The following is a 20,793-nucleotide window of genomic DNA, read 5'->3' on the forward strand; positions in this document are numbered from 1 at the left end:
TTGGCGAAACAGATAAAAAATAAAATAAAAAAGTTAAATACACAGTTGAGTATTTTGTTACTACTATGTCCAGGTTTGTTAAAATGTGCCAATTTGAAGAGCTGCTGGGTATAACCACTGGAAAACATCTGGAAAACTGTAATATTTTATAAATACTGATTGAAATTTGAAATGGGACTAGTCCACAACAAGTCCATAGCTCCCAGCTGCAGCTTTAACCTGTATATAAAGGTTAAAATATATACAGTTATAAATATATACAGGTTAAAATATATACAGGTTATAAATATATACAGTTATAAATATATACAGGTTATAAATATATACAGGTTAAAATATATACAGGTTAAAATATATACAGGTTATAAATATATACAGTTATAAATATATACAGGTTATAAATATATACAGTTATAAATATATACAGGTTAAAATATATACAGGTTATAAATATATACAGGTTATAAATATATACAGTTATAAATATATACAGGTTATAAATATATACAGTTATAAATATATACAGGTTAAAATATATACAGGTTATAAATATATACAGGTTAAAATATATACAGGTTATAAATATATACAGTTATAAATATATACAGGTTAAAATATATACAGGTTCTAAATATATACAGTTTTAAATATATACAGGTTAGAAATATATACAGGTTAAAATATATACAGGTTCTAAATATATACAGTTATAAACATATACAGGTTAAAATATATATAGTTCTAAATATATACAGGTTACACAGGAACACAGAGTAAATCAGACTCAGACCAAACCTTTGTAAAAACTGCAACAGATTCTAGAACAGCTTTTACTTTAATTCAGGTCTGGCTTTGACAGGAGGTTTAAGCAGATGGACCTGGAATGATAAGACCTGGCTGCTCTGCAGAACACAGCTTTGACTCAGTGTTCCTCATCACAACCACATGACACCAAGTTACTGAAGACAGAAGAGACTTCCTGTCTCCGGTCAGACGCTGACCTAACACAGGAACCCAGGATAGAACCCAGTGAGTTCTTTCACATCCAGAGGAACCTTTGGTGGTTTGGCCTCGACACTGAGACACGACGTCAGTGCAGCTGTGTCCACTGTCCATCTGTTCTCACACTCAGGTTGGTCCTCAGGCACACATACCCTCCTGTTCTAAGGTTCTTCAGAGAAACCCTGAGCTTTCAACCATCTACAGCTACACAACTAAACCACTGAGTTAACACACGTGGTACTACACCTGAAGGACTGGATGTAAAGTAATGCAGTAAAACTACTGATTTTCACCTCAATCTACTTCAATTATGAAGCTTCACATGTAGCTGAGTAACTACCTCTGAATTTATCCTTCTGTGTAATAATACACATGAAGTACCACGTAGTATCACATGTACTGCTGTGTCGCAGCAGGTGGCAAAGGAGCTGTGGAAGAAGTACACAAAAATTAATACAGTGATGCAAGTAAAAGTACTGGACTCCAAATGTTACTGCAATAAAAGTCCAAAAGTACCATCATCCAAATGTACTTGAAGTATTCACAGTAAAAGTACTCACTGTGCAGATTGGCCCATTTCACATGAATGAATCAGCTACTGCTGGGTAGCTGACGTTAACTACCTTATATACTTCTGATTTGAAGTACTTTATATACCGCTGGGTAGCTGACGTTAACTACCTTATATACTTCTGATTTGAAGTACTTTATATACCGCTGGGTAGCTGACATTAACTACCTTATATACTTCTGATTTGAAGTACTTTATATACCGCTGGGTAGCTGACGTTAACTACCTTATATACTTCTGATTTGAAGTACTTTATATACCGCTGGGTAGCTGACATTAACTACCTTATATACTTCTAATTTGAAGTACTTTATATACCGCTGGGTAGCTGACGTTAACTACCTTATATACTTCAGATTTGAAGTACTTTATATACTGCTGGGTAGCTGACGTTAACTACCTTATATACTTCAGATTTGAAACACTTTATATACCGCTGGGTAGCTGACGTTAACTACCTTATATACTTCTGATTTGAAGTACTTTATATACCGCTGGGTAGCTGACGTTAACTACCTTATATACTTCTGATTTGAAGTACTTTATATACCGCTGGGTAGCTGACATTAACTACCTTATATACTTCTGATTTGAAGTACTTTATATACCGCTGGGTAGCTGACGTTAACTACCTTATATACTTCAGATTTGAAACACTTTATATACCGCTGGGTAGCTGACGTTAACTACCTTATATACTTCTAATTTGAAGTACTTTATATACCGCTGGGTAGCTGACGTTAACTACCTTATATACTTCTAATTTGAAGTACTTTATATACCGCTGGGTAGCTGACGTTAACTACCTTATATACTTCTGATTTGAAGTACTTTATATACCGCTGGGTAGCTGACATTAACTACCTTATATACTTCTGATTTGAAGTACTTTATATACCGCTGGGTAGCTGACGTTAACTACCTTATATACTTCAGATTTGAAACACTTTATATACCGCTGGGTAGCTGACGTTAACTACCTTATATACTTCAGATTTGAAGTACTTCATATACCGCTGGGTAGCTGACGTCGACTACCTCATGTACTTCTAATTTGAAGTACTTTATATACCGCTGGGTAGCTGACATTAACTACCTTATATACTTCTGATTTGAAGTACTTTATATACCGCTGGGTAGCTGACGTTAACTACCTTATATACTTCTAATTTGAAGTACTTTATATACCGCTGGGTAGCTGACGTTAACTACCTTATATACTTCAGATTTGAAGTACTTCATATACCGCTGGGTAGCTGACGTCGACTACCTCATGTACTTCTACTTTAAAGTACTTTATATACTGCTGGGTAGCTGATGTGAACTACCTTATATACTTCTTATTTGAAGTACTTTATATACCGCTGGGTAGCTGACGTTAACTACCTTATATACTTCTAATTTGAAGTACTTTATATACTGCTGGGTAGCTGACGTTAACTACCTTATATACTTCTTATTTGAAGTACTTTATATATCGCTGGGTAGCTGACGTTAACTACCTTATATACTTCTAATTTGAAGTACTTTATATACCGCTGGGTAGCTGACGTTAACTACCTTATATACTTCTAATTTGAAGTACTTTATATACCGCTGGGTAGCTGACGTTAACTACCTTATATACTTCTAATTTGAAGTACATTATATACCGCTGGGTAGCTGACATTAACTACCTTATATACTTCTAATTTGAAGTACTTTCCATACTGCTGGGTAGGTGACGTTAACTACCTTATATACTTCTAATTTGAAGTACTTTATATACCGCTGGGTAGCTGACGTTAACTACCTTATATACTTCTAATTTGAAGTACTTTATATACCGCTGGGTAGCTGACATTAACTACCTTATATACTTCTAATTTGAAGTACTTTCCATACTGCTGGGTATCTTGGGAATTTCCCCTCAGGGATCAATAAAGTTTGATGATCAGTCTGTATTTTGTTGGATCCATCTTATTCTGAAAAGGAACTAAAGTTATCAGATAAATGTAGAGCAGGAAAAAGTCCAAGGTTTGTCTCTGACATGGAGTGAAGTACAAGGATGAAGTAGCACAACATGGAAATACTCAAGTAAAGCACTAATACCTCAGAGTTGGACAGAAATATCAGTCTGTGGTCTCAGTTTTTACGTTTGTTCTTTTGTGCACAGCAGAGAGGTGTGGATCAGTTAGACACAACCAAACCAGAACAAGTCAAATTTTCCATCTGACGCCTTTATGAAACCCACAGAACCACACGAGAACAACAACAAAACCAGACCAAAGTTTAATGATCCTGCAGAGAAACCAGATCGCTGCTGCAGCAACAAGAACGTAGTCCAAAAACCATCAATAAAACATAAATAACAGTAAAGTCACTGAGGACATTATCCACAAAACAGCTGGATTTTATCATCAGATTCTGTTAAACAGGCTCATATGAATCAAAGTCTGACAAAACAAGTAACTTGATGTTGTCGTGCACCAAACTAAAACTGAAAGAGGCTGAGGGACTTAAAAATACTTTAACAGTTTCTTTAATCTTTGGTTTTAGTTTTTAGTTCCAGTGGTTTGTGCTGAAAAATGCATCTAAACGTTTCCAAAAATAAGAGACAACAACAACAAAACACACAACCTGTAAAATGTTTGAAAAAATGAATGGAGTCTGGTGTGAGAGTCTCTGGGCACCAGTTACAGACCAGCAGGACGTCAGTGGGTGGACTGGTGTCTGACAGTCTACCTCAAGGACGAGTAGACGACATCTGGCTCTGCCTGAAACTCTGACACACACACACACACACACAGTTCAATCCATATCCACCATCAGAGACAGCGTCCTAATGTGTCCTCACCTTCATTCATGTGTTCTGTGTATCTGGGTCTGGTCTATGGGCCAGAGGCTCCTTTAACAAACTGGTTTCCAGTGAACTGTCCAGACTCCAGTCACTACTAACTGCACACGTCACTGTGAAGGCTGGACTGAGCCACTATCCACCTGTTCAACGTGCACATTAAGACCTGAATGATCCACATTTGGTTTTGATGATTTTCTCTGACTTTGGTTCCAATTTGAGCTTCAGGTGGATGGAAACCAGACGACTGTCAGAGTAACCTCTGTTCTCATGGCACAGCACGTTTGGTATCATCACATTCACACTGAGCCTTTAAAGAACATTCCTGCTCTAATTAGATCTGAGCAGACAGAAACCTGTACAGGTCCAGACTCTCCTCAGGAATGATGCCAAGGTCTTTAAGGCCAAACTTCAGCTGACTGACACTTTTATGCTCCTGTTCTTCTCTAAATGAACAGCCCAACATTTCTGGGAAAAACAGTAGTTTTAGTTTCAGACCTGAGGGGACTCAATGAAAACCAGTCTCATGTGTGTGTGAAGTCCAGAGCTGGAGTCAGGATGCAGTTAGCTTAGCTTAGCATAAAGACTGGGAGCAGGGGGAAAGTGTTAGCCTGGCTCTGTCCACAGTTACCTCTGCTCCTGTTTGGTCCGATGACGATTTGTCCATAAGTGATGTCTTCAGTTCTCACTGCTGAGTAGACTGGAGCTGGATCTCTGTCTGCACAGGGAGCACATGGAGGTCACATGACTCATGCTGCTACAGGAACATGAAGTTATTTCTCAGGTACAGATATAAAGAGATGCAGTACTACTTCATAAATGGCAGCAGGGTTTAAGTATTTGTTTGTTCTTCACACCTCTGCTGAAACACAGTGAGACCAACCAGAGGTGGAGGGAACTGAACAGAAACAGGAAACTGTACGACCACAGAGCTGCTCACTGGTGTTAAAATAAACTGACACTTTTCACCACATGACTTAAAACAAACAAACCTGTTGTCACATCATGTTCACAGAATCATCCCCCACAGTGGAACATGCTATGGTCAGAAACCAGACCAAGGTTCAGGGGAACCAGCAGAAAGAAGCTGCTGCTGTGGTTTAACATGCAGAGTTAAAAACTACAAAGTTATGAACAGTGTTTTTGGTCAGTGTGAGATGCAGAAAACAAACAGTTGAGGATCTTTGTTTGTTGATTCTGTCTCAGATCAGAATCTATTTGTTTTATTAAAGGATTAGTCTGATGACTTTCTATGGTTTTCTTCTTCTGCAGAGTCAAACTGGTTCAGTTCAGAACCTTCACTTTGACTCAGCGACTGAATAAAATGGTCTGGAGTTAAACAGAGAAACCTGAGAACTGAGTCCTGCACCAACCAGATGAAAACACCAACAGCTGCCTAAATAACTCAGAGCCTGTTTCATTAACAGGCTCTGACAGTCTGTTGACCTGTGTCATCACAGGAAAGACTTTCTCTGAAACTGGATCAGCCTGATTCTTCCTCCCCTGTGTTCACAAACTCTCCAGCTCCAGGACCCTTTGGAGGACCCCACAAACAGCTGGGTCTTTGTTCTGCTGTGAAGCTTCCTGCTCCATGTTCAGCTGAAGCTTTGGTCCCAGACAGGAACCTGGACGACCACAGAGCTGTGAGCTTCTGTTAGCGGCTTCACCACAGGCTCAACTACACACTGACTGACACGCAAAGCTCAACACACACTGTGTGAGACCAGAATAGAACAACAGGTTTGAAGAGAAGCTTCAGGCTGGTTCACAAACATCACAACACTGATGTTAAAGCATCAGTCAAGGTCGTAAAGTGTCAAATCAAATGAGTCCAATGTCTTTGCTTTAAATACGACACATTTCACCGTCACAGTTTTATTACGTCCTAACAATCCATTGTATAATCCATCCTGCTGGGGAGTCCTGGGGTCTGGACTCACTGTGACGCTTCAGGACCGAACCAGGTTCTGATAAGATCCAAAGCCACACACACAAATACAGACTCACCTGTGATCCTCCTGACGGGCTGCTGTTGTTGACGTGTCTGACACGTTCGGACGTCACTGATCTGATCTTCTCCAGCTGCAACCAACCACAATGATCCACATCATCATCTACTCACTAACATTGTTATGGACATTTGAGCTCAGTGGAAAAATTCATACACAGTCAGGAAGAACCATAAACCTGAGGAACATAAATAACATGTTAAACACAACGTCCATGTTTTATTTTGAAAAACAAAAGCTTCAGTGGAAAATCCAGAAGTTTGTGTCTGACCTTTAGGTTTCCTCTGAACATGTCGTCTCACCAGGAGAACCAGTAACACCAGGAGAACCAGACCACAGACTGATGCTACAGGCAACACATAAGGAGGTGCAGTGGTTGGTGCTGGTGCAGTGGCTGGTTTCTCTAAAACGAAGCAGAAATAATGATGAAAACCATCAAAGGACAAAGCTTCAGTGATTTAGCTGCTCAGTGAAAAATGAGATGAAACAGAAACTGGAGTTTCTTCTTCTTCTGATCTTCTCCAACACATTGAACATGAATGAAGCTGCTGATTGTAAAGTTGAGAGAACGACGACGCCGATCAGAGCAGGAACCTGTTAACATCAGCACACACACATACACTGATTCAATGAGGAGTCTGTGACCTCTGACCTGTGACAGAGATCCAGCTGGGTGGAGACTCTCCATGGCCCCTGATGTTACACCTGTAGACGCCTTCATCGGCCTTGGAAACATGGAGGATGGTCACGTGACCCGTAGGCCGATCGATGATGAGGGAGCCGTGTTTATAGAAATCAGCCGGGAGGTCGGAGGATGTCTGGGTTCTACAGATCAGGGTGATGTTTTCTCCCTCCATCACAGGGAGGACAGGACTCTGCAGGATCACTGCTCCACCTCAACACAGAGACAAACTACAGCATTTCATCCATTTCCACACAGCTTCATCAATACTAACTCCACAGGCTCATCTTACCACTGACAGTGATGTTGATGCTCTGACTGGTTGCTCCCTCTCTGGACTCACACCAGTAAACTCCACTGTCTGATGGGACGATGTAGCTGATTTTACAGGAAGAACCATCTGATGTTCCCCAGCCAGCTCCACACTGAGTCCTCTGTTTGGTTGTGTTCCTCCTCAGGGTCCATCCAGCAGAGCTGTCGTCCTCCTCACAGCTCAGAGACACAAAGTCGTCTTTAAAAAACTGGGAGCTACTGGGACTCAGAGTCAGACGAGCTGTTCAACAACAACAACAACAACAACAACAACAACAACAACAACAACAACAACAACAACCTTAGTCTGTTAGTCTCTTAGTTCCTGCAGCAGAAAAAGTGTTTTAAAGCTGCAGCTGCTGAGTGAAGATCTTCATGTGTGTTTGGTGGATCAGACAGTTTCTCACAGCAGCGACTCTCCATCAGCTCAGAGTCAAAATTTAAGACTGAATGTAAAGTAATAGACAGTTTTTCTCCCCAACATCATCAGACAACAACAGGTTTTACAGACCAGGGTCAGACCAGGATCAGGGCTCTGACAGACTATCAGGACCAGCTGTCTGACCTCCATGTGTAAAGTCAGATGATCAGAGAAGCTCACTGACCTTGGTCTGTTGTGCAGCTCAGCACTGACAGCAAAGCTGCAGAGAAATGAGAGTCAGGTCAGTGTGAGGTTTAACATGGAGCAGAGACACAACTTTAACAATCACACACCAGATATTTACTGTCATTTATTATTAACAACAACAACAACAAGACAAAGATCATCCATCATTTTTAGATGTGAGTTTTTAATCAGTTCAGTTGATTCTCCAAACTGTTTCTATGAATGAACAGGAAGTGATGATAGTCTAAGAATAATAAAGATAATAATCATGGTGAGAACAGATTATTGTTGCCTGGAACTAAAAGAATCTTTCTGCATTAAGTTAATGAGTCAAAGAAATTTCTTCAAATGATGTTTTGTTCAATTTTCCTGCTGGTTTTCAAAAACCACCTCAGTGGATCAATGAACTAAAAACAGTAATCGATAAAACCTGATCCAGTCTAAGGTCTGACTGACACCAACATCCAACAGTCCTTTAATTCTTCCTCACAGATCAGTGTTAGTTTAACAGATTATTTGTTGATATTGATCATCAATGATCTGAACCATATTGATCTATTGATTTGGATCAAAGTCTATGTTCCAGGTGAAGTCTCAGCTTCTCACTGATCAATATTTCATGGACTGATGAGGGTTTTTCTGGCTGTTTGTTGTATTTCCCTCCAAACTAAAGTGGCTGTGTATTTTCTTTCAGCTGCCTGATCTTAAACCTCCCTCGGTTCGGTCCTGGCCTTTCATTAGTATCTGACTACAGTCCTACTGAGCTGCTCTAAAACAGAAGCTGGATCATTCAGACCAACAGACTGTACTTACAGAGCAGCAGCTGCAGAGACGTTTGGTCCATGGCCCCACTGATGCTATGAGACCAGCCTGAGTCTGGTCTCAGCAGTTAATCCCACTTCCTTCTTCTGCAGGTGACGATTTCACGTTTTGTGAAACACAAACAAAAAAAAAAAAAACCAAACACGTTTGGTGCAGCAGCAGCAGACGCCTCCTTCACTTTATATTATTACTACGTTATTTACTTTATTATTATTTATCATTGCTATTGTTTATATTGTTTCATTTATATTGTTTCTCACAGTCACGTCTTCATATATTGGGACAATGTTTTTTGTTTGTTTTTGCCATTTGGCCTGAATCCACAGTCACTTTGAACTGAAACTCTCAGGATGTGAATAAAGTGAAGACTTTCAGCTTTAATTCAGAGGGTTGGATAAACATGTGACAATAAACATTTAGGAATTACAGCTGTTTTATAGTTTTATTTTATATTATTATATTATTGTATTTATATTTTATATCTTTTTATATACCATTTTTGTGTCTCATGAATGATGAGACAAATGGCGGCCAAACAGTTTCCTGTTCCCATGAGGGTCCAGGACAAATCAGGCAGATGAAACAGGCACAAACTGACACAGTGTTGAATTAAAATAATTTATATGTGCACTTGTTTTATTTCAGCAGAGTTAGAGCTTCATTAATGTGTTTCACCACCTCCCTGCAACGACTGTCTGTTGACCCTGTAGGGGGCGTGGCTTATCCACACGTCACGCACACACGCCAAAGAGGAGCCAGGTGGACTGAGAGAAACCAGTGGTTTAGTAACGAGTAAGTCATTACGTGCAAAAAAGAAATAAGAAAAAGGCAAAAAACTCCCACACCTGCAGTACACCAGGCTGTTTTACTTCATTTGATGTTTTTTGTTTGGCAGACACAGCTGCCAGTTATGAGAAGATATTTGTACATATCCCCCTGAAAAGTGAGTTATTTTGAGGGGACAGCAAATTTACACTGTTATACAAGCTGCACACTCACTACTGTACATTGTAGCAAAGAGTCATTTCTTCAGTGTTGTCACATGAAAAGATAATGATAAACTATTTACTAAAATGTGACGGGTGGACTCACTTCTGTCAGATACTGTGAATATATATATATATATGTATATATATAGTGTGTGTGTGTGTATGTACCAGTATAATGTTTTGCCTAAACAGCTTCTAACAGTCAGTCTGTTAAGACTCGTACGAGTCTATGATAAAAGACGGACTCAAACACATCAGTTGTCTTTACATTATGTTACTGTCACTATGATAGTTCATGGTGTTTGGTTTAGCGTAGTGTGGTTTGTAAATGTGTAATGTGGTAAAGTGTGTTTTTGACCACCTGTTACAGTGACATGATTCTGTCTATTCAACATAATAGCTGTGTTTACTTTAGACACTGTGTGTGTGTGTGTGGTCACTTACAGCCATCATGATGTAACTGTTGTTTATCTACCATCAATGGTACATGAGTGTTAGTATTTGTTCTATTTAATCCATGTGGTTCAGTAAATGTGTTGTCATGTCCTGTAGTTGATGTGTATGTGAAGTTTATTGTACAGTATCTGGTTCATCAGTGAGTTCATTTGGGTCGTTGCTTCTTTATTGATGGGGCCAATGTCAGTTCAGTTTATTTGTATAGTGTCAAAATCACAATAAACAACCATCTCAGGACACTTTAGGAAAATCCAACATGGGAGACTGATCCTTCACATTTTCTCTCCTCTCTACTGATTCAATGAGGAGTCTGTGACCTCTGACCTGTGACAGAGATCCAGCTGGGTGGAGACTCCCCATGGCCCCTGATGTTACACCTGTAGACGCCTTCATCGGCCTTGGAAACATGGAGGATGGTCACGTGACCCGTAGGCCGATCGATGACGAGGGAGCCGTGTTTATAGAAATCAGCTGGGAGGTCGGAGGATGTCTGGGTTCTACAGATCAGGGTGATGTTTTCTCCCTCCATCACAGGGAGGACAGGACTCTGCAGGATCACTGCTCCACCTCAACACAGAGACAAACTACAGCATTTCATCCATTCCCACACAGCTTCATCAATACTAACTCCACAGGCTCATCTTACCACTGACAGTGATGTTGATGCTCTGACTGGTTGCTCCCTCTCTGGACTCACACCAGTAAACTCCACTGTCCCACAGTAGGACACCACTGAAGTTACAGGAAGAACCAGCTGATGTTCCCCAGTCAGGTCCACACTGAGTCCTGGTTTCTCTGGTTGTGTTCCTCCTCAGGCTCCATCCAGCAGAGCTGTCGTCCTCCTCCCAGCTCAGAGACAAAGAGTCTCCTTCAAAAAACTGGGAGCTGCTGGGACTCAGTCAGACGAACAATAGTCAACACTAACAATCCAATCAGGTTTGTAAATGACTTTACATTATAACTATCACAGTAACAGCTCACTGACCTTGGTCTGTTGTGCAGCTCAGCAGAGACGTCACAGCTGCAGAGAAATGAGAGTCAGGTCAGTGGGAAGTTTAACATGGAGCAGAGACAACTGGACCAACACTGGAGAGGGAACACAGCCATGCTGGTTTGGTCTGATGCCTGAAGTCTCATTGTCTCATGAACCAGGACTAAATCATTACCACCACACACAGCACAAGCTGCCATATCTGATAATGTCATCAAAATGTCATCAGGCTGAGTAAATTGTACCATTATAGAAATGTGACTGCACAAGGAACGTAGTAATTTAGGAGGTGAAAATACTGTGAAGGTTCCTACATGGGCCTACAAAAGGCAGGAAGTTCATCAGAGGAATCATCATGAAGAAACTATAACACCTGAACGTCTAGGAAACGTCAGTCCATAAAGCATTTTAAACAAAGGCACTTAGCCTACATTTGGAAACTACATTTTATTGGAACCATGAAGGAACGAAAATGCTGATTTTTCAATGAATAAAAACTTAGAGTGTGTGGGCTGCTTCTGGATTTGGAACTACCTCAATAATGAGGTCCAAGTTTAAGAACCCGTTAGGAGTCAAAATATCATGTAAATATATTTATTATGTCATGCATCAGTACACAACATTTTACTTTTACATCTACAATCCAGGGCGTGAACATCCAGCTGTGACCGCAGCTGGAGGGACTGGGCCGCCTGTGAGGACTTTGGGACGGGGAGGGAGTGTGAGAACTGTAGCAGTATAGACACATCAGAGTCTCCAAAAGTCTCCGGTAACACCGGAAATAGTCGCTTTGTTATAAATGTGTCGCTAGAGGGGTCTAAAAACCCGCTGAATATAAGTTAAGTTGGCGACACTGGGTGGAGCTCAGAGCTGGACTCCAGCTTGGACTCCTCCGTCATGTACAGTTTGAGTGGACACAGGCCAACCGCGTAAACCTCCGTGAAGAACCAAACCACCCCAACTTCGCAAAAATAGTCTCGTTTGTGCGGTTTTGGTTTTTTAGATATAAAAGATTTATTTAAAGGTCATTGTCCGGTCACTCAGCCCCCCACATGCTGCAAACTTACAACAACTAGTCTCAGTCGTTTGTGCTGCTTTTTATTTTGCTTTTATTTTGGGTTGCTCACTTGTTCACTTTCTTACCAACTTGTTTGTTTCTAGTGATGTTTTAATAGAACAATATCTTTGTAGTCGTTGTGTTTATTAAAAGCAGCTCAATGTTCATCTGCTGTCAGACTCTTTTTCTCTCACCGTCTTACTTAAAATAGATTTGTGCGACAGCGCCATCAAGTGGTGGCTTCATGTAACTTCAGCGCTTTAGTTCCCACCTGATTGACCTTATTGACCTTATTTACGAGGAGTATCGTCTGATACCACGAGGTTCAAGATGCTGTTGTGAAAGTCAAGTTAGAGGAAAAGTGGATAAAGTTACAAATAGTAATAAATATACAAATAATAAAAGTTATGGTACTTGGTTACTACTCTTACGATACTAAAACAAAGGTTGATTTTTCTAAGGGTAACTTCAAGAACAACGGTACAGAATTAGTGAGCTAAGATTTCCAATGTTTACTGAACAAAAACACATTGCTAACACTTATATCACTTATATCACAATTAAATGCTAATTACAGTTGTACATATGACCCATGTTAGTTTGAGAATATGTTCAACATTACTCTATTGTTAGTAATATGAGATATAACAGATTATTACTATATTGTCCTTATATTAGGGACAATACAGTAATACAGGTTTATACTATACATGACATTTTTGGAGTCAGGATTATTTAAGTGAGTAATTATGTTTTGCTTATGCCAGACGCCCAAGAAACCAGCAGTCCTGTGTTCATCAAAAGAGGCCACAGTCAAACATGGCAACACAGCTACTCCTGATCAAACATCTGGACAGAGCTTAGTGAGCAACTAGAGAACAGGATCACTGCAAAGGCTCCATACACACAACATCTGGACTGCTTTAGGGTTTACTCTTGAAAGTGATAGAAGTGATGAAACAAGTGTCAGTAGTGATGACACTGGTTTTGAGCCAGGGTCCCTTTCCCCCAGACCTAAAGAGTGCTGGACTTTTGATCTTGAAGTTCCATTTCAGAAATGGATTGAATTTATGCCTGAAACAGTTCAATACAAAAACAAGATCTCTAAGACCTTTAACAGAGCCAAGGTCTATCCATCAGCCACAGAGAGACACATAGAGATCAGAGGCAGGTGTAAGGAGTGTCAGCCCAATGTTGCTAAAGTGCTTCATGAAAAACACAGATGACTCCCTGCACACTGGCTGTTCCAAGCGTCCGATGTCTGGTAACCTGCGTGAGCAGATATCCAAAGACCTGTGTGGGGGTAGAATGGAACCCCATGTGTGGGGGGCACCGGAGGCAACAGAGCTGATGGATTTTGGAGATCCTGAGCCAAGCCATCTACCTAATTTGGCCACCCTGCACAAAGCAAAGCCAGAGAGAAATGCCCTAGAACTAGGTGACAAGGATCCTGTTTTGTCACTGCAGATGTTAAAGTACAGCCCACCTCACAGTGGTAGCATTAAAGACACTGGACTGGACAAGTCTTTCTGTCACTATTGGAGTCAAACACAAATGTATATGTACAAGTCATTATCAGAGACTTCTACTGACCCCACTGTGAGTTCTGATGCACCTGGCTCAGTAGTGAGGAAACTACAGAGACCAAACAGGATGTCAGGCCATGTCTTCTTATATCAGGGCGTTCTGGCAGGTAACGTGAGCTCAAGTGTCCCAGTCGTGCAAATGTTGTCAGAGAGACATGATGTTAATGCAGTAACACACTGGCTGACAGAATGGATACGTGCAGGTGCACCAACTCCAAAAGAGGTTTGCTCGGAGCTTTGGTCAAGGCTTTTACTTCTCATCCTGATCTGAAGACCTACATCAATGTGTGTGTTGTGGCGTCTTACTTGGTAAGTCTGCAAAAGTGCCACCTTGTTTTGTCCGGGCTTGAAGAAAAAAACACATCGCATTAAAGATTTCTTTGTGAGATCAATGGCACAGCTTCTTAAGTCACAGTCCATGGACGATGCTAAAGAGCTACTACTACGCAGCATTACCACTGTGGCTCTCAGTGAAGCAGAGGGCAAGGACGGCTCTGGAGTCCCCCTCATATCAGAAAGGTGCAAGAAATACCTGAAAGCCTGAAGTGCAGAAGAGTGTGTCATCATTCCAGATGTAGAGGGTGAGGAACTGGAAAAAGCAGGTCAAACGCAGTGGGTGGGCGACCAAACACAGACAGACCTATAGCAGTGGGTGACAGAAATATGTGAAGAAAGCAGGTCACTTGTCGTGGCTAATGGAGATGGTGATAATATGCACTTCCTCCCTGAGATCATTCCCAAAGTAATCTGGCTTGCAAGCTACTTACCACTCTGGACAGGGGTAATGATCCCTCACTGCCAAAGCACCAACATCATCACAAGTTCAGCCAATGTTGAAGCAGAGTTCAAAAACATCAAACGTGGTCTTTTCAAGCATGAAAACTTGCTGATTCGGGTGGATCGATTCATTGCTCGACAATTGTCCTTCATTGAAGGCAACATGCACATTTGTTATGCAAAACAAAAAAGTAAAGAGGGTGAAGAAGATGCAGCTGTTGCAACAGTGATTGTCAAAGAAGCCAATCAACTATCAGCCATAACTTGCAGTGTAGATGTAAAACCAGGAATGGATCCTTCCTGTTCTGGGAAGTCTGACTTTGTCACAAACATCCATCCAACAGAGGACGACTCTGTTGAAAACTGGAGAGGCCTAGCTCTTCCACCCAAAAAGAGAAAGAGGAATTCCTATCTCTCTCCTTGTCCTGAGTGGCTCCATGCAGATCCATCTGTGAGGGGGGAAAGACTGTCAGTGCTTATGGAAGCACTTGTGTGCTTGTGGAAGAAGGCCTTAACCTTCCGGAGTCCCCCTGCCTCAGGCCAGTCCAAAGTCCATCACAGTGTCCCTCTGCATTCAAGACAGACTCTACATCAGGACAAGAGGTCTGTGCAGGGAAAGTGTCTCACAGTTACAGTCTGGGAGAACTTCTGTGGATTGACACTGACCTGGGAAGTAATTCCATAGAATTTCCATTGAGTGAATTTCCCCCCAGTCTGATGCTCCAGGCAGAGAGACTTACTTTAAGGACAGTCATCGCTTTCAGAGGAGGCTTAACCCAGGCTAGTCTTGGACCTTATGTAGCCTACTGCAGGAGGTCTCCATGAGTCTGGGAGACTTATGATGACCTGAGAAGTGGAGTGACAGGAGTGTCAGAAAAAAACTAAATCTGCCCACATGCAGTGTAATACACAAAAGACTGACTGCACTGTTTACATTTAATCTCAAGTATTTTGTTATATGTCACCCTTGTTTTCCTTTTCCTGTTTGGAGAAGCTGTTTCTGCTCTTCAGGAAGTCAGTTTTGGTTTGAAGACAGTCATGGCCTGTCAGTGTTTTTAAGTGTTTAAAGGTCCATTATTTGTGTTAATGGATGTTAAGATGTTAGTTCACTTTAATTCAGTTTCACAGTAAAATCATTTTGGCTTAATTCATTGAGTCATGAGGTGCATTTCTACATACATGCATATAAAACACATACAAAGCTTATGTGTGTATAAGCACAGAGACACAGCAGACACATTGTATGACATGCTGTTGTTATTAACATAATGATATACAGTAAGAACATTTACCTTGGAGTTGGTGCTACAGTCCGTCTTCCGGTGAGTCGCTGTGTCTGCTATAAGTTGGAAACACACAGTCCATCGGTAACTTAACTAAGTTAGGATCCGTTTGGGTCTCACCTTGTTACTTCAACTGTACTAAGAAAAACCAAACCAGCACAAACGACTGAGACTGTTTCTGCGAAGTTTTGCGTTGGGTGGGGGGGGAAACTGCTCCTCAGGAGTTTGCGCAGTCCGACAACTTCCTGTTCCTGTATCAGCGATAACTAAACAACAACAGACAAGATGTCTGCCTGTCTAACATGGATGGTTTCTGTGGGTCTGATCAGATCCTTGGTGCTGGGTCCTGTCTATGGAGGTAAGCTGGGTCAGTGAATGCACCACGTTATTGACAGCTGTGTGCGGTTCGCCGGAGGCAGGGGCCGCTCATCGCCGCTTGTGACTATAATCCACTTTACATTTTCACTGACTGGGTCTGGACCCTTCACCCTGGCGGCTCCAGGACTGGGACCGACTGAGCTGCATTTCTGGGCCCCATTAAACCACGACAGGTTTAGAAGAAGTGCAGGTCAGAACCTGTAGAGCAGCTTCAGCAGCATCAGACTCACTGTCATTATATTATTCTGTTGTTGTTATCAGGCTCTTTTCATCAGGACCAGGTAGACATGTGGGTTTTTGGCTCTGACCTGTTCATGGACACTGACTGGACTGGTTTCTGGACTCTCCCACCAGGAGACAATCAATCAGATCCATGGACAATATTTTCCTATTGAACACATTATTAAAGGTTTCTAATGTACCCCCCTCTCAGTCCCATTGAAAAGTCCTGATCGGACCAGTCTGGACCCACTGAGGTGGTCCCATGATGCAGTTCTGATTATCAGGCTCCTGTTGGATGATGAGCCCAGTGAGTTTAGACTGTGGAACTGTCACATCTTATCAAAGCTGTTTCAGCTGCAGGTCCACCAGGGACCAGACTCCACCTCTGGATCTTCCTTTAGAGAAACTGCTACACCTGGTGGGGCCTGTTCTCCACTTCCCCTCAGGCTGTTTCTACAAACTCTGGTGTTCACACATGCACTTTTTTCTACTTCCAGTCATTTGTCGATTCTCTTAGAAACTCATAGGTTTGGTGTCAAACTCAGTTTAATGTGCACAGACTTGGTCCAGACAGCAGAGCTGTTTGATGAACAGATGAAGATAAAAATGTTTCCCAGAGAGCTGTGGTACTGATTCCTGCTTCTGTTTCCTTTTGTGGTCCAGACCCAGAACAGATCGAAGCCAAACCTGGAGAAGACGTCACTCTTCAGTGTCGAGGATCCAAAGATGATAATGTTGTAATGTTAAGGTGGGTCAGACCTGATCTGGAGTCACGGGGTTATGTCTTCGTCTTCAGAGACCACATGATAGATGAAGAAGCCCAATATGAAGCTTTTCGTGGTCGAGTGGATCTGAGAGATCCAGAGATGAAGGACGGAGACTTTTCTGTGATTCTGAAGAACGTCAGGATCAGTGACACTGGATCATATGAATGTTACGTTGGAACCAACGGAAACAAACCAAAGCTCGTCAACAACATCAGCCTGAAGGTGGAATATCCAGGTGAGTCCAGACTCAGGTGAGTTTAGAGTCCAGACTCAGGTGAGGGTGAATTGCAGTTTCTTCCTGTTTGATTTTGTTCAGGTCAGACTGAATAATTCAGATCCAGATCCAGTCCCTGCTGTCCCCTCTGACCCAGTTCAGCAGAGACTAATGTCCCCTCTCTGACAGCCCCTCACTCTGATTGGCTGCTGTGGAAGTTACACCTGGACCCTCTAACCTCTGGTCTCTGTCTGTTCCTCTGTTCTTCAGACATCACAGCTGAACCTGGAGACACTGTCACTCTGCCATGTCGAGCTCCCAGCAGCTCAGAGATCAGAACTGTGGAGTGGACCAGACCTGATCTGGATCCAGACTATGTGTTCTTGTACCGGAATGGGAGGTCTGACCCAGACAACCAGCATCCATCTTTTAAGGAGCGGGTGGAGCTGAAGGACTCACAGATGAAGGATGGAGACGTGTCTGTGACTCTGAAGGATGTGACGTTTACTGACACTGGGACATACGAGTGTCGTGTCTTCCAGGGTCAATCAAAAGCACCTGAACTCATCAGCACCGTCCACCTGAGAGTCTCAGCAGGTGAGTGTGTGTTTGTCTGAGCAGCAGAGCTGAAGCTGCTTCCTGGTTGTTGATGTGAGACCAGATGTTTGTGTTTTCTCCAGATGTTGTTGATGAGACTTTGTAGAAAACAGCTGGATGAGTGATGTGGTCAAAGTGCAGGAGATAATGTCTGACAGGAGTTTGTTCTGTTCTTCAGTCATCACCTACCTGACACCTCACACCTGTTCTCTCCTGCAGGTCACAGAGAAGATGGAGGAGACAAGGGTGGACATGTTGGACTGACTGTGGGTCTGACAGTCATTGTGTATTTTGCTTCTTGTTGCTGCTGTTGTTGCTTTTATGTTCTATAGAAAACGATGCAGACCCACAGACCAGAATCCAAACCCACGTCCTGAACAAACACCAGTGAACCCAAAGTGAACCAGGTCAGACCAGTTGGGTTCTGGTCCTGCTGTCAGGGACCAGTCCAACACAGTCAATGTTGAGAGCATGTGCTGACATCTGGTTATGATTATATGGTTCTGTCAACATGAGCAGACACGTCACCAGCAGGTATTTTTGTTTGAGGTGTGTCTGTGATTAGACAGTTCAAACAAGAAGCTTCTGTTCCCAGAAACGTCTCTGAAAGTGAAACTTACATGTTTTATATATTTGAAAATGTTTTGCATTTAGTCAAATCCCAGTTGGACCTGGAGTGAGTCCAAACTGAGCCAGTTTCTGTGCAGACCAACAAAGTGAACTGTCTGTTGTTCAGTCTGTGACTTTTCCTGGAGCTGCTGTGACTCAGTGTCTGTGATGATGGAGCTGATTGTTCTGGAAACTTCACATTTCTCATTTTCTCCTTCTGGGACCTTAAAGTGGCAGCACGGTGGTTCAGTGGTTAGCACTGTTACATCTGCCTGTCACCCAAAGAGAGCTGGGATAGGCTCCAGCAGGTCCCTGGGACCCTGGTTAGGACTAAGGGGGTACAGATGATGGATAGTTGGGCCCTTAAATGACTGAAGTGTCTGTGCTGCCCCCTGCTGGTTGGTCCTGGTCACTGTGTCCACCATGTTCACATGAAGCTTTTATCCATATTACATGATAATATTTCAGACCATGACTCTGTGTGATGCTCCATCATGTATTAGCTACATGGAAATATGAAATACATCCCATAATGCACAGCATGATACATATATGAAGACATTTATGTGAGGACTGACTGAGTGAAGACATGAGCTGTTGTTTCTTTAATCTGACCCAGCCTGCAGGTACCTGAGAGTCCACAGATTCAGATTAAACCTGTTTCCTGTACAGACTCAGAGAATCAGCCACCAGGTAAAACTTAAAGCTGCTGAGTGGACCACAAAGAAACGACACAACGACTAGAAAGAGACTGAAAACCCCCCAAAGATGATAAAATGACAGGAACACACTGAACAACATGAAGACACTGAACAACTGATGCAAAACAAACACAACCTGAGTCTGAACAGACAACATGATGAGAGATCATGTGGTTACTCAGGTGGGGGCTTATTCCAGGTCTCTGCCCTTAGTGGGACTGACTCATGGTGGAGCAGCTGCTCTTTTTGTTTTCACAGCAACAAAAGGGTTTGGATCTTTTTCTTTTCAGTGGGTTTCTGTCTCTGTCGTCTCTGGGTTCTTTGTTGTTCTGTGTCTTTGTGTGAACATGGTGGACACAGTGACCAGGACCAACCAGCAGGGGGCTTTAAAAGGCTGTTTCGGCAGCTCATGTGAATCCACAGATTAAACCTGTTTCCTGTACAGACTCAGACAATCAGCCGCCAGTGAAAACTTATTACAGACCGTCTGTGGATCAACAGGACCAGACGACAGAAGAGAAGATGAACAGTGGAACCATGTCCCTGCTCTTTGTTTGGTTTTCATTCTGTCTCCTGGTCTATGTGTCTGGAGGTGAGTCCAGTTGATTCACAGCCCTGAAAGTGTCACACATGGACTTTACTCTTTACCTTATTATGAGTTGAGGACAGTACTTCTTACTATTATTATTCATTAGTTGTAGGTGTTTGATTATTAGAATACTACAGTCTGAGCTGCTGGACTGTGCTGAACCTTAAAGTTTGATTCCTCCTAAAAGTCCTTCAGACCAACACTGCTGGCCCAGAGTCAAGATCCAGGGTGGTTTGACTCCTTTAAACTATGTTACTGTGGATGTTGAATGTAAAGCAGAAATAAATGTGAGGCTGTGCTGAAACTGTCCTCGTTGCTGTGTGAAAGGAGCCGTTCGTTAGGAAACTCTTTAGGATCAACAGCTGGTGACAGTGTTTTTATGTTTCCCACTGATGGAGGATCTGAGTCAGTCCTCCACAGTCCCTTTGTACTCTCAGACTAAAACAGGCCACTGTAACGTCTCTCGCCAACAAGCTGGATGAGATGAAGCTGCAGATTCATTGTGATGGACGATCACAGACCTGCCTCAGGAAACATCAAATACATGTTGGACGTGTGTCCGTCCACGTCGTTAGAAACTTAATGACTTTTTATAACTTTTATATTCTGTCTGTCTGACGAGGCCAAACCACACAAACCAACCAACCACACAAATAACTGCCCGACCAACACGACACACAGTCCGTCTGTCCAGTCACACCTGTAGCTGCTCAGGCTTTGGAGTCTGAGTGGATTA

The 20,793-nt window shown here is 42.2% G+C and overlaps 2 protein-coding genes across 4 annotated transcripts in view; one reads left to right on the plus strand and one right to left on the minus strand.

Moving 5' to 3' along the window:
- Window positions 1-3,923: 3,923 nt before the first annotated feature.
- The window catches only part of LOC113140147 (low affinity immunoglobulin gamma Fc region receptor II-c-like), a 51,223-nt gene continuing 34,353 nt past the window's right edge, over window positions 3,924-20,793 (minus strand). Inside the window, exons 1-8 of one of the 3 annotated variants that reach the window (XM_026323902.1) lie at window positions 8,833-8,927; window positions 8,018-8,053; window positions 7,393-7,653; window positions 7,071-7,313; window positions 6,690-6,821; window positions 6,417-6,491; window positions 5,041-5,127; window positions 3,924-4,337 (exon numbers count right to left, since the gene is read on the minus strand). In XM_026323902.1, the coding sequence (XP_026179687.1) occupies window positions 4,294-4,337; window positions 5,041-5,127; window positions 6,417-6,491; window positions 6,690-6,821; window positions 7,071-7,313; window positions 7,393-7,653; window positions 8,018-8,053; window positions 8,833-8,863 (909 nt within the window). In that variant the 5' untranslated portion in view covers window positions 8,864-8,927 and the 3' untranslated portion in view covers window positions 3,924-4,293. Of the gene's footprint in view, window positions 4,338-5,040; window positions 5,128-6,416; window positions 6,492-6,689; window positions 6,822-7,070; window positions 7,314-7,392; window positions 7,654-8,017; window positions 8,054-8,832; window positions 8,928-11,271; window positions 11,308-20,793 lie in introns of those variants that run through there. The other 2 variants (XM_033325696.1, XM_026323893.2) reach the window with 2 other exon arrangements.
- On the plus strand, window positions 16,234-20,361 carry LOC113140375 (butyrophilin subfamily 1 member A1-like). Its single transcript, XM_026324149.2, has 4 exons — window positions 16,234-16,338; window positions 17,244-17,582; window positions 17,832-18,158; window positions 18,378-20,361. Exons 1-4 carry the CDS (start codon window positions 16,266-16,268, stop codon window positions 18,488-18,490), a joined length of 852 nt encoding a protein of 283 aa, XP_026179934.1. The 5' UTR covers window positions 16,234-16,265; the 3' UTR covers window positions 18,491-20,361.

Source organism: Mastacembelus armatus, chromosome 18 (genome assembly GCF_900324485.2).
Source record: "Mastacembelus armatus chromosome 18, fMasArm1.2, whole genome shotgun sequence".
Lineage (NCBI taxonomy): Eukaryota > Metazoa > Chordata > Actinopteri > Synbranchiformes > Mastacembelidae > Mastacembelus > Mastacembelus armatus.

Bases quoted from the DNA above. Each gene is read 5' to 3' on its own strand.
- LOC113140375 (XM_026324149.2), top strand. From the start codon at position 16,266: ATGTCTGCCTGTCTAACATGGATGGTTTCTGTGGGTCTGATCAGATCC. The intron at 16,339-17,243 runs GTAAGCTGGGTC...TTTGTGGTCCAG, and splicing joins GCTGGGTCCTGTCTATGGAG to ACCCAGAACAGATCGAAGCC. The intron at 17,583-17,831 runs GTGAGTCCAGAC...TCTGTTCTTCAG, and splicing joins CCTGAAGGTGGAATATCCAG to ACATCACAGCTGAACCTGGA.